This window comes from Pocillopora damicornis, chromosome 4, assembly GCF_964200805.1.
Source record: "Pocillopora damicornis chromosome 4, jaPocDami1.2, whole genome shotgun sequence".
NCBI classification, from domain to species: domain Eukaryota; kingdom Metazoa; phylum Cnidaria; class Anthozoa; order Scleractinia; family Pocilloporidae; genus Pocillopora; species Pocillopora damicornis.
In genome coordinates this window covers 29,431,773-29,444,148 of record NC_142673.1, presented here as the reverse complement: position 1 = coordinate 29,444,148, position 12,376 = coordinate 29,431,773, and the positions used below count along the sequence as shown (strand labels likewise).

The window sequence follows — 12,376 nt, the reverse complement described above, 5'->3', positions numbered from 1 at the left end:
TACAATATCTTAGTTTCATTCGTCCCTTCATAAAATTCCATGAGAGTCTGGGAAAAAGAGACTCTATTAAATTTTTATGCAACAATGAGAACCTGTTTGGTTCACATACGTTACTTCACTTTTAAATTAAACCACGAGCAGTCTCTCTGTTTCGGCGAAGACCGTCACGCGAGTCAAAAAGAGTCGGTGAAAAAAATCTGATGTCAGCCTCAGCGGCCAGAGTTCCGCGCGATTCGCCCACATAAATTTCTTGTTGTTTTTTTTTCCTTTGGAGGGACTGCGTAAGCAAACATAGGAAAGAAGAAGTTTAAGGAGGGATAGTCAATTTACTGCTGACGAGGTTAACAATATCATTTCTATTTCTTGTTTTAATCTTTGGAAAAACGGTCATAAGGAACTCTGTTCCTCAAATTTTAATTAAAAGTTAGATGTAGGCTTGCTTTCAATTACTCCGATCAGTAAAAGGTCAAGACTTCCGAGCTAAGTTGCGCGCTGCCGTCCGATATGACTTCATCCCCTTTATGAATAGCCTTTTGTATGGCTAACATAACACTTTGAATAAGCAAGAATTACACCCAGGGTCATTTCGTGTCAAGAGTTTTGGCTGCTTGTGTTTAAGCTTGAGTAACTTTCTGGCCGGCAGGCTAGCGGGCTGCAAGCGGCGTGCCTCAGGTAATCCGCGGCTGACCTCTGCTCGACTTGTCTCAAATATTCCCATGGACGGAGAAACGTTCGTCCTGCAGCACTAATAATGAAAGCTGCTCGTAGGCCATGAATTTTCAATGCAGGTCTCCTGCCGAGCACCTGAGTAGAGATAAAACATCTTTGAAATAGTTATTGGCGTGAGCGCCAGTCAAGCGTATCAAATGCTCTCAGGGCCGCGGACTCAAGTACTACCCGCTCTGAAGTCTTCGTCTGAAATCTTAATAATGATAAGTTTAACACAGCACGTTGGATTTAGCATTTTTACCACTCGTAACACTGAAATAATGAACTGACCGAACTACGCAAATAAATTAATCTGTGAGAGGAATGCCGCATATCTTTTGTGGGTCAAATTTTGAAAATTGCAGGGCCTTTACGCGAGTTTGTGTAATAGTTCATTTTTTCCGTCTTATTCCAAAAGTTGTCCAAAAATTCCACCTGTTTCTCAAGAATCGATTATGGGCGAGACGAGTGGAAGGGCAACATTTTGACAACTTCCTAAAAATGATGCTTAACATCGCGTGACTTACCCTCTAAATGATATTGCTCAATAATTTGCTCTCCACGTGACTACTTCCCGTTCGTAATTTCAGTGAGGTAGGATTTCGTAATCCTGGGAAAATTCAGATAATGAAAGGCAGAAAACTCGAGTGAGCCAATTTTATGTTGTTGGAACATTGGCAAAGAAGATTTCTGTGTTGTTCTGAACAATTAGTTTTAATCCCAACAGGCTCAGGCAGAGGAAAGAATGCCATAAATTTCAGGACAAACAACTGAACGGTCCCGAATCCTCCTTAATAAGAATTTTTCAGCAAATAAATAAAATGGGAAAGGTTTTGGTTTTTTATGTTCGAAGCGAAGGTCAAATTCATGGCCTTGATGACGACAAGGTGTATCTAAAAGATGTTGCAAAATCGTTCCAAGGGCAAAGGATTATTACTGAGAGGGCACGTTTAAATCCTGAACGACCTTGTTCAGAGAAAACAGACGTACTCTTTGTGAAATAAACGCCAGTCAGTTTTTTCAACTAATTTTTTCTACTTTTTGGATTGAATAGTCTGTTCTAGAACCGATCTGTGACGCAGAAAAAGTGGATCGCATACTTTTGCGTGGGTGACGGGAAGCTCTTCTCAGTCTCGTGCTCACAGTCACGCTCACCACGAGAGATGTCGTGACTCTGCGCTTTACGATAGAACGATAGATATGATTGGCTATCTTCGAAGGAGTTATTCTGTATCAACGAATTCCATTGGTCACTTAGCCATCAAATAACTTTATAATGGCGTCAGCTGATAAATGTAAAAAATTTGACTTTATGATGTGAGCGGGAGAATGGTACATGTGCAGTAGATTAATGTCGAAGGAAGAAGAAATTTTGCTCACCGAAAAGCAGTTCTTACAACAGAATATTGTGGAAGGTCTCTTCTTTTAACGACTAAAGCATAATAAGTGCTTCGTACTTAAGGAAGACGTCAGGGAATGGCTAGGTTGCGGCAGACGCCGCCAGTATTCAAGGAATCGCCATTGCCGTGCGCCCCTCCGCCAAGCCCTGTGTTGGGTTGTCGTCGGAATCTTGGTTTTGCGGTGCTTTCGTCGTCTCCAGAGCTGCAAGAAACTCAGGAAATTGCAGAAATGAATGATTCATTAGTTGTTGCACTGTCAAGAATGCGAGTGGAACAGTCCTCTTTGAAGAGAAAAAAGCACTCTGAGCACGAACTTCCTCCGGGACTTGAAAACCACGATCGAGCGCAACATGAACAGAAAAGAGCAAAAAATAACCAAAGACAGTCAGGAAGTACATCACTGAAAAGGCAAAGCCTCTTAACTCAAAGTTTACCTACGGCCGCTGCGAATACTTCATTTCCTGTTCCAAGTACGTAAAATTTACTTTGGTGTCCGAGAACAAGTGAAATTTCGAGCTTTCATCTCTGAGAAAATGTTCCCTGATATGAAGAAGACTTAAATTTGCAAATACTCTTTTTCGTGATCGATAACTCATGCTGTCATCTGACTTACATTTTATCATCGGAATATGTAGCATTTATTTTTGAAAATAGTACTCTCTGAATTCGTCTCGCTTTCAGCGGCCACCGACAATGACTGATGTTTAGTGGCATAAATTCTTGACTATCGAGATTTGAGAAGTACAATTATATTCACCTCTTTTCTTGTCTCGACTTCACTATCAAATAGTGGGTAAAAATGTACATGGATATCTTTTGAGAACAATTTAGAATGGAAATTTTACAAAGAAATTAAATGGCTATAATCGGAAATATATGAAATTCTCGAATTTTTCCTAAAATTTAGGAGGAGTTGAATACAAGATGGCGTTTGCTTGATTAAGCTCACCGAAAGCCTGTCTATGCAGGGTGAAAACATGTATTCGGTAAATATTGTAGATGAAAGGCATATTTATATATTTCTTGTAAAATTATTTTAATATGAAAGTAACAAAATATATTGCTGTATAAAATGTATAGGTACGAGGAAAGATGTATTTTATGTTGTAAGATAAATCCACAAGGGGAATATTTGTGTCATTAAAATATGAAAAAGATATGAATCGTGGTTTGAAATTTCATATCGAGGTCATGGTCTATTCTGCTACCCTGCCTGATATCTGATTATATTTATCTGTTTTCTACTAATCTCAAATCTCCTATCCTACATCAAATGGCTTAAAGAACAATACTTTTCCTGTCTTTTGGCTGATTGAAAATGAAAAAAAAGCCAATTATTGATACATGATAATATTGGTTTCTCATAAAAAAAAATGTTTTGATAGTCTTAGGTATTTCAAAACTGTATTCATGCTAATTGGGGTCATTTTGGAGTGCCTTCTTTGCAGAAAGTATAAAGCACTATTTTCCTTGAAAAATAATTATTGTTGGCTGTTTTCTATGCATGGGCAAAATATCGGTATGGAAAAGGCTGCATTCATTTAAGAAAAAACTAATGAAATGGGTAAGGCATAGATACAGAGTTTCCTAGACACAACATGAAATGTGTATGAAACAGCTTTGGAGTACAGAAAGAAAGCTGGCGGTAATTAGATTGTGTAATCTGCCAACTAATAAACAGGACAGGAATAACAGGAATAGTTAAATTGTGGAACCTATAGTAGATTTGGTAGAGAACAATCAGGATGTTCAGTAGACAGCAGAAATCAGAGTTTTCTCTTGTAAGATTTTTAATGTTTAGCTTCTTGGGATATAGTAAATTCTCTAGGTACACTACTCTTACCACTCTATTTCTCAATGAAACCCCCCTGAGCACTTGATTAGAGTAGAGATGGGCCAAGGGGGGGTCTTGAATTATTGCAAGGACAGAAAGAGATTGGTTGCAATCCTGCAATGGCCCCGAAAACAAGAATGAATGAGTAGGAGAATTAAAATTAAGTTTCTCATTACTTCCAAATACTAATCCACATGTGAAAAAAGAGTAACTAGATAAAGGTGAGAGAGTGGAAGTAAAAGGGACTAAAGTTGTGGATGGCGACAGACAGTTCACAAATTCCACCTTCTTTAGTGATCCTGATTATAACTCACCACAACTATCCTATTGCAAGTGGTACTTTTCACAATAACAGTTACATTTTTTGAACGGGTCCTTTTCACCACTTATAAAGCTATGTCCATTATCTGCTAAGGACCAATGCACTGAATCAGCTTATACTTTGAAATAGCATTTTCATTATCAATTTATTTCATGTACTCTTTGACTGATCTTATTCTTATCTTTGCAAACTTGATTTTAAAATTTAATTGTCCTCAAAGAATTGTTATCCTCTTAACCCTTTAACTCCCAAGATCTCATTAGTAATTCTCTTTACTGTCTGACATACAATTCTTATGATGTCAATTTGGTGAATTTGGTATTGGATCAACTAATAATCTCCTAATTGATATTTTACTTTAACCTCATCACTTCTATGCTTGATGTTGTATTGATAATGTAAGGAGAAATTCTCTCTTGGTCACTCATGGGGTTAAAGGGTTAAAACAAGATCTACTTTACATCTTCTGCCCCTGGGTGTGCTCAACTTCACTCATTCCAACATGCCTCTTTTCTACATTTCTTTTTTTTTTTTTTAATAGATTCTACTCACCATGCTCTTCTTTGCCTATCCACCAATTGAAATTTTTCTTCCCTTATCTACTAGTGCACTCTCATGAAATAATTTAATTTAACATATCATTCCACTACTATGGCTGCAGTTAGAATTCCACAATGGAAAAACTCTTGGAAGACAACATGCTATATTGGGATCGATGTCAGAATCTGAGCAAATGTATACTTACCCCTCCATAACCAAACAATTGTCAACTGATAACAAGTTCAGATTAATATTGAGTTAGGGGAGGGGTGGGTGCACAGTTCCTCAGAAACTGACATTGATCCCTGCACAGCAAATACCACTGGGAATCGGGTGGGTGGGGGGGCTTTGTGGGCAGTGGTGTTATAAATAAGTTTCTCTTTTTTATTAATTATTGTTAATGAGTTAGCAGTATTCTGCTACTTGCTTGTTATCTATTACTCCATAAATACTGTTGTATTGGGCACAGGTCCTCAATTGCAGCACTGCTAATGTAAGAGAAATACCTTCAGATTACACCTCTTTCCTTCTTCATTGTGCATCCATTAATTAGCCCATGGTGTTCATGCCTCCAATCAATTGCCATAAAACAATCAAATTTGTGGAACTGACAGAGCTATCTAGAGATCTAATCTCTGATTGACAATTATTGGACAAGCTGGTTCAACATGAACATAAGTGAGAGCTAAAGCTTTGAATTACCTGCTTAACAAAACCAAAATCAGAGGTAAATAACTCAACCCAATGCCTTGATAACTGTTTCTCTCGTGCAGAAAACAAATTCGATTGTTGTTTTCATTCCGTGCAAGAGAAGATTTGAAATCAGCATCTTACCAAAGTACAGTAATAATAGAATTATCTCTATTCTATTGGTGCAGTTAGACATTGGTAAGGTTATGATATTTTACAAAATATTTGTTAACATTCTTACAAGTCATGCTCAGTGGTATGTTCATTATGCATGATCAAAGTCACAACTTGCCTTTCAGTTTATTTTGTTTCAGATTATTTTAAAGAATATCGAGAATCTGATGTGGACAGAGCTGCACCTCACAGCCCCCCGACCCCTCCCCTTCAATCTCAACAATGGATATTATACTTGTGCAGCTATAATTTGCTGCTAAAGCTGAGTCTACAATTCCTTTAAGGTGGTTGGGCTATGATCCTGCCCAGGGCTTAAGATTTACTTAACCTTCTCTTCATAGAAACCAGGGGGAGGATCCTCATCTCCTTGCTTTAGAGTGTAAATTTTGGATTTCGGTATCATCAAAGGTGCTGATCAGGGCAATAAACCACATACATTGAGCAATCAAGGTCTCTTGGGGTTGGTCATGAAGACATGTGGAAAAGGAATATCTTAATTATCTAATTCTAGAAAGTCAATATCTAATCAAAACCATAAAAGATGTTGACTTGGTGTCTTAAAAAGGTCTCTCTTAGGGGTTGCATTTGTCATGCTGCAGTGCTCAGATCCATCCTCTCTTGCTGGGCATGGTTTAAAATTCTCAGGGTGAGTCCCTTTAATGGGGAAGTCCTTGCCCCCCCCCCCCCCCCCCAAGAGCGGGTGGGGGAAGCAGAATATTTTTACTGCCCACATTCTTGTTCCATCTACTCTCTTATCCAGTTGTAAATTCCTACAGAAATCTATACTATCACCTTTCTTCCCAAATGAATAGACATTCATGCCTTATGTGTTTCAATTGAGGGTTCCATTTCAAACTGGCTTTGTAATGTTGTCCCCCCTTTTCCATTGCGAACACTTCCCGGCATCAGCTGTTGCATACGACAAAGTTTAAAATGGCAGCAGATTGTAGACAATAGAGGGATTAGAGAAGGATAAACAAGAGACTTGGAGAGTGGGTGTTGGAAAAAAATTAGCAATACCAGTCATGCATGGACCAGTCCAGTCGCAGTAAACCTGTTTATTCAAATTTTTGTAGTTTCGGCTTCATGGAAACATCCGGCCATATAACCTAATTTTTGCTATGATTATTTTTGTTAATTTGCCTCTCGTTTTACAGAAATTGCTCAGTGTTGGTGTATGAGTAGCAGGGGCCGCGCAGCAACTTTTTGAGTGGGGGTCCGTTATTTGTTTAATTTATTTTATTTTTGTAAGAAAGTAGGGGGGGTGGGGGAGAGAGAGTTGAGGCCCCCCCCCTCAGCCCCTCCCTATGCGCGGTCCCTGAGTAGCCAGCATTATTAGCGCCTCGAACATTTCTTGGCCGGCGAATATTGGCGCGAGGCCTTGAAAAACGCTAGCCGGCTGGCCTGATACTAGTGCCAGATCCCTAGAAGACCTCTCTCCGGCTTGCTTCTCAAGGCAGTTCAGTTACGCGAGGGCGAAGGAACGCTTGTGCCACAGAGCTACTAATAATAAGGGCCCACTAACAGACCACTTCAGTAGCAATGTATTACATGGGCTATCAATTTTGCATCTATTCAGTCAAGACTAATAAACGTGTCAGCCAGTGAACGACATTCGTTTATCAAAGATACAACTTCAGTCACGCAATTGAGTTGCCCTTCCTGTATTTGATGCACCTGTGAAGCTTCGGCATGAAAAGTCATTCGATAAACTATTGTCAGCTATTGGCTCTGCAGGGTTACAAAAATAATCAATTCTAGAGAATACCATCCCGAACCATTAGAAAACGATCAATTTTTTTTATCGTGCAATGCTTATTATAATCAGTTTGTTTTCAGCAAAAATGTAAACGAGACTGCGGTTTTGAATATCCAATTTTCAGACGCTATACTTCTCTCGACCCAAATCGACCAAACTCATGTAGTAAGACTTTTTTTTTTCCTCCAAGGATCAGTAATGATTAGCAAATATTTGTCCAATTCATTTGCGGGGTCGTTCTTTAGGAACGATGCCGGTCGCTGAGTAAATGGGCAAATTATAAATAACAAATTTAGTGAAGCACGGTGGCTAAACAATAGTTACAATTTATTGTAATGAGTAAATGAGTGTTATGACTAAAACAGAATGATGACACGCGAAAAATCTTGTTGTAAGGCTCGAATAACAAAGGTTGTTCACAGACATTCTATAAACTTGGTTCAGTGTTGAAAAATAATTCCTTCAGTGGCCAGTTATAGCAATCACCTGCACTTGCAGCAAGTTTTCGGACGTAGATTCACGATGAAATATCTCTGTGAAGTTCTTCTCTTCTGTTTTTTCGTGACGGTGCTTTCGAACTCGACGAAAGTGTCGTCTAAAACAGCAAGAACCGATAACGATACGAAACATCATCCGCATTGTGGTGTCAATAACAACTATTTCTACGCTGGTCCGAACTCCAAGAAAATAGAGAATATGTTTTCTAACATTCAACAACAACTGACCAAACTTGAACAAGAAATCCGAAACATAAAGAAGAACCAAACTTGTGAGAAGCAGGATGGGAAAGGTTGGTGGGAAAATGACTTTTAGATTGAACGAAGACGATTTAGTTGACTTGATGCTCATTCGGTTTCACTTTCTCTCTTTTTTCTTTCAGCTGTTTATAAGAACTGCGCCGAAGTTTACAAGTCAAGCGACAAGATCAGTGGTGTATACAAAATCGATCCTGATGGTTTGGGAGAATTTGAAGTCTTCTGTGATCAGACAACAGCCGGTGGAGGATGGACGGTGTTTCAAAAGAGATATAACGGTGCGGTAGATTTTTTCCGCTGCTGGAATGACTACAAACAGGGCTTCGGCAATCTGAACAGTGAGTTTTGGCTCGGACTGAACAAGATTCACCGCCTGACTGCGAGGAGCAGTAACAAGCTGCGTGTTGACTTGGAAGACTTTCATGGTAAAACAGCGTTTGCAGAGTACAGTTCATTTTCTGTGGCAAGCGAAAGGGCGAAATACCTGCTGGGTTTAGGAGTTTATTCAGGTGAAACTGATTTAATCCAAGAGTGGTGTTAGCATGTAACGTTACTCAAGTAAAACAGTTGTACGGTGTAAGAACAATTATATCGTCGGCAATACTGATGTGGAGGAAAGGAGGAAAAGGGTTAGAAGTAAAGTGTTTTGTCATATTTTTCTTTATTTCAAAATGATTTCTCTAAATACGATTGTAGCAAAGACATTTTTCCAAGACACAGCGTTTGCAGAGTACGGTTCATTTTCTGTGGCTAGCGAAAGGGTGAAATACCTGCTGAGTTTGGGAGGTTATCCAGGTGAAACTGATTTAATCTAAGAGTGGTGTTCGTAAGTAACGCTATTCTAGTAAACTTCGCAGGTAGTGTTGAAAGCAGTTGTCCGGTGTAAGAATAATTATATTGTCGGCAATACTGAGGTGAAGAAGAAAAGGAAAAGGGTTAAAATTAAATTATTTTATCATGTTTTTCTTTATTTCAAATTGATTTCTCCAAATACGTTTATAGCGAACACATTTTTCCAAGACTTATAGGTTATTGATGTTTAGGAAATTTATACTCATTATTCAAAATGTTTCTTAATGAAAAAGCTGAAACAAATCTTTCACTCTTTTAGGCACATTATCATAAAATTCCCACTGAAAGTCTTTTTTTCAGGCACGGCTGGTGATTCTCTGAGCTATCATCGTGGCTCACCGTTCTCCACTAAAGATCGAGATAAAGACGCCGACTCAGGCAACTGTGCCTCCAGTTTCACAGGCGCTTGGTGGTACAAGAATTGCCATCACTCAAACCTCAATGGCCTCTACATGAATAATAAAAATGACGGTAAAGGAATGGCATGGTATCACTGGAAAAAAAATTATAAATCTGTTAAGAGGTCTGAGATGAAAATCCGTCCAAAGGACTTCTAAGGTTCATCATACTTTGATAGTGTCAAAAGATGAATATGTTCTCAGCAGATATTTAAGGGTTGATGTATTTTAGTTTTAAAAGTAAAGTTTTCAAAAAAATCAGAAGTGCATGATTATTAATTAAAGTTAAAACCGCTGACGAAGCCATAAAAATAAAATACTTCTATAAAAGAGATGTAGATGTAACTAAGCTTGTGGCTCAAATAAAGATAAAACAAAGGGGAAAAGAAAGTGTCTTTTGCTGTAACATCAATATTTCAGCGGTGCCTGACAAAATAAGACGCTGTTGAAAGCGTTAACTCGAGTCTGCTTGAGGAGTATAAGGAATAAGGCGAAAAAAAGCGAAAAAAAAAATGAACGACCCGAAAACAACTGAGAGTATCCACACATCAATCACATGACAGTTAAACGGGTATAATAAAAGTGAGAGGATCACATCCAAGTAAAGGGCATTTGGCGACGAAACACGAAAAAACGGCCAGTAGATAAAGTCTCGCCGCTTACGGCTAGGTTCGAGTTATAATAATTGAATGTGACCCTAAAAATTATAAAAGTGACGCAACAGAAACTCTACGTGTATGTTTTGCCATTAAACGGGCCAAATCAATAGAGAATAATACAGAACTAAAAGCCCAAGCAACAAAAGCGAAAAAATCTAACAAAAAAAAACGAACAAAATGAACAACCCGACAACAACCAAGAGTATTTACACACCAATCACATGACAGTTAAACGAGTAGAAAGGAGAGAGGATCACATCCAAGTAAAGGACTGTAAAAAACTTCATATAGACTTTATTTCTGTGATAATCTCTTTCATATTAGGATAAAGAGGATTCATAAGTAGATAATCCTGTCCGATAATGTCCTGCTGACGTGAAAAATCCACAAGTCGATTATATATTCCCCAAATATTTGTTTTCGAGGAGATCGGAAACTTTGAGTCGTAAAGTACATTATGGGAGACTCCTTTGAAATATTAAGGACTTTTTTTCCCACAACTTCTTCAACAAATATCTCTATTTTACAACAGATCGAACAAATGTCAATCTGCCTTTTTCAGGCAAGCGGCAGCAAACGCGAGGCGAGCGTGGGGGGATAGAAACGTGTGAAAGGAAGACCGCCAAACAATAACAATATTCAATGAAGGAGTTGCATAACTTAACACGGGCTCGTTCATCCCATCATCAACGCGCTCTAATTAATTTGTCGACGTCAAACTAAACCCCTTTCTTTTATTCACCAATGTTTTATAGGACTTGTTAAATAACGAAACGATTTCCAATTTGTGGTTGAAACGTCGAAGTCAAATGAAGAAATAGATACAGTACGCAAATTAAAGATAAATAAACACTTTGGTCCACCCTAAATATTTTCCAAGCCAGTAACAATCACAGAATTGTAAAGTGCGTCCGATCTAGCTTCGTAAGGATTGTTTCTGTCTTGGCTTGACAAAATCCAGAGTACCATTAACCTATAATCATAGAACGGTTCGTGGCGCGGCTCATAATAACTCATTTTGTTCGATCAAAAGTCACATTAGGCACGAAAAAGTCGACGACTGCATAGGAAACTTCAATTTATGCAAAGTCCTTGAATATTTGTCAACTTTTGGGACACATAACCTAACACCTGACAACGTTTCACGAGCTTAATGCGATCTTTCTCTAACTTAGATTATGGATAATTGGCAAAAATGGCGTCAAATAAACCATGAGGTTTGTTCCGTTGGACTAAAACGAGTTATCCTTAAATTTCGCTCATATTTGCAACCAACTCTTGAAAGTTAAGCTTTCGGCTGTTTTTCACGACCGATGTCACCAATTACTACATTTGAGTACCGAAAATAAAGCTTTTAATCAACGTTTACATAAAAATATCAAGAATTTAGCTGAGGTGACGACTTTCTGGATCAGTTTTTGGCAATTTTTTTTACAGCTTTTTGGTATTCCAGTGAGAAACTTTCCACTATTCTACAAGTACAATCGGTACAGGCCTATACCCTAATCGTAAACATTTTATTCAAAACATATAAAAATAATTAAATAAAACTTCTTTTGCGCTCGAACAGTCTATACTTCTTTAGTTTCTTTATTGCGACTTTTATTTTGTGTAAGTATCCATTAGAGTTTCCTTTTTTAGTTATGCGATAGTACGAAATTAAAAATTGTTTATAATCCCTTTCGCGATGAAACATTGTAAAAACAGTTCTTTAAAAAACCTTTTGTTTTGTTTTTCGATGTTGGCCAATAACTGAGCCTCGAATCCATGTACTCGACCCAGTTACGCAGCTCGTTTCTAAGCATATCGAACATGGGCTGATTATTCTTTAGTTCATAAACTTTTGTCCAAATATCTGAGGATTTTACAGTTGTGGTTTCAAGCAACAGATATGTTTTCTTCACTTGTTAATAGGCAAGGCCGCGGATGATATTTTTCTCTTTACTGAACTTGTTAAAGCTTACGCTGGATTGAAGGCAACAAAGGTTTCATTTGAACACAAGTGATTATTAAGGTATTCATTCCGAAAGCAACTTTTTCCACAAGGAGGTTCTGGACGACAACGAGGTCGATTTCTACAGTATCCTTAAAGACTTCGCAAAGAAGAAAACCATGCAAGGCTTGCGGCTAAATCACTTAGTCTTTGTGATTACTGGCATATTTCTGTTAGTTTTGCTCGTTAGGGCAAACAGAGACTTATGTGGGAATGTTTTTAAAACTCAAGTTGGTAAGTGATAAACCCGGCTCGGTCCAGCCTAATTTCCTCGTGTTTACCTAAAGACTTC

The 12,376-nt window shown here is 38.2% G+C and overlaps 1 protein-coding gene and 1 long non-coding RNA gene across 2 annotated transcripts; one reads left to right on the top strand and one right to left on the bottom strand.

The window, feature by feature from the left end:
* Positions 1-357: 357 nt before the first annotated feature.
* LOC149047615 (uncharacterized) lies at positions 358-1,314 on the bottom strand. Its single transcript, XR_016185892.1, has 2 exons — positions 1,236-1,314; positions 358-804 (listed from the first exon to the last, which is right to left on the bottom strand). It is a non-coding gene; the product is annotated as an uncharacterized LOC149047615 (long non-coding RNA).
* Positions 1,315-7,756: 6,442 nt separating this feature from the next.
* LOC149047614 (microfibril-associated glycoprotein 4-like) lies at positions 7,757-9,822 on the top strand. Its single transcript, XM_089203982.1, has 3 exons — positions 7,757-8,217; positions 8,308-8,691; positions 9,335-9,822. Exons 1-3 carry the CDS (start codon positions 7,950-7,952, stop codon positions 9,589-9,591), a joined length of 909 nt encoding a protein of 302 aa, XP_089060108.1. The 5' UTR covers positions 7,757-7,949; the 3' UTR covers positions 9,592-9,822.
* The last annotated feature ends 2,554 nt before the right edge of the window (positions 9,823-12,376 follow it).

Excerpts from the sequence above, each read along its gene's own strand:
- LOC149047614 (XM_089203982.1), top strand. The coding sequence starts at position 7,950 with ATGAAATATCTCTGTGAAGTTCTTCTCTTCTGTTTTTTCGTGACGGTG. Across the intron at positions 8,218-8,307 it reads TGAGAAGCAGGATGGGAAAG|CTGTTTATAAGAACTGCGCC; the intron begins GTTGGTGGGAAA and ends TTTTTCTTTCAG. Across the intron at positions 8,692-9,334 it reads GGGTTTAGGAGTTTATTCAG|GCACGGCTGGTGATTCTCTG; the intron begins GTGAAACTGATT and ends TCTTTTTTTCAG.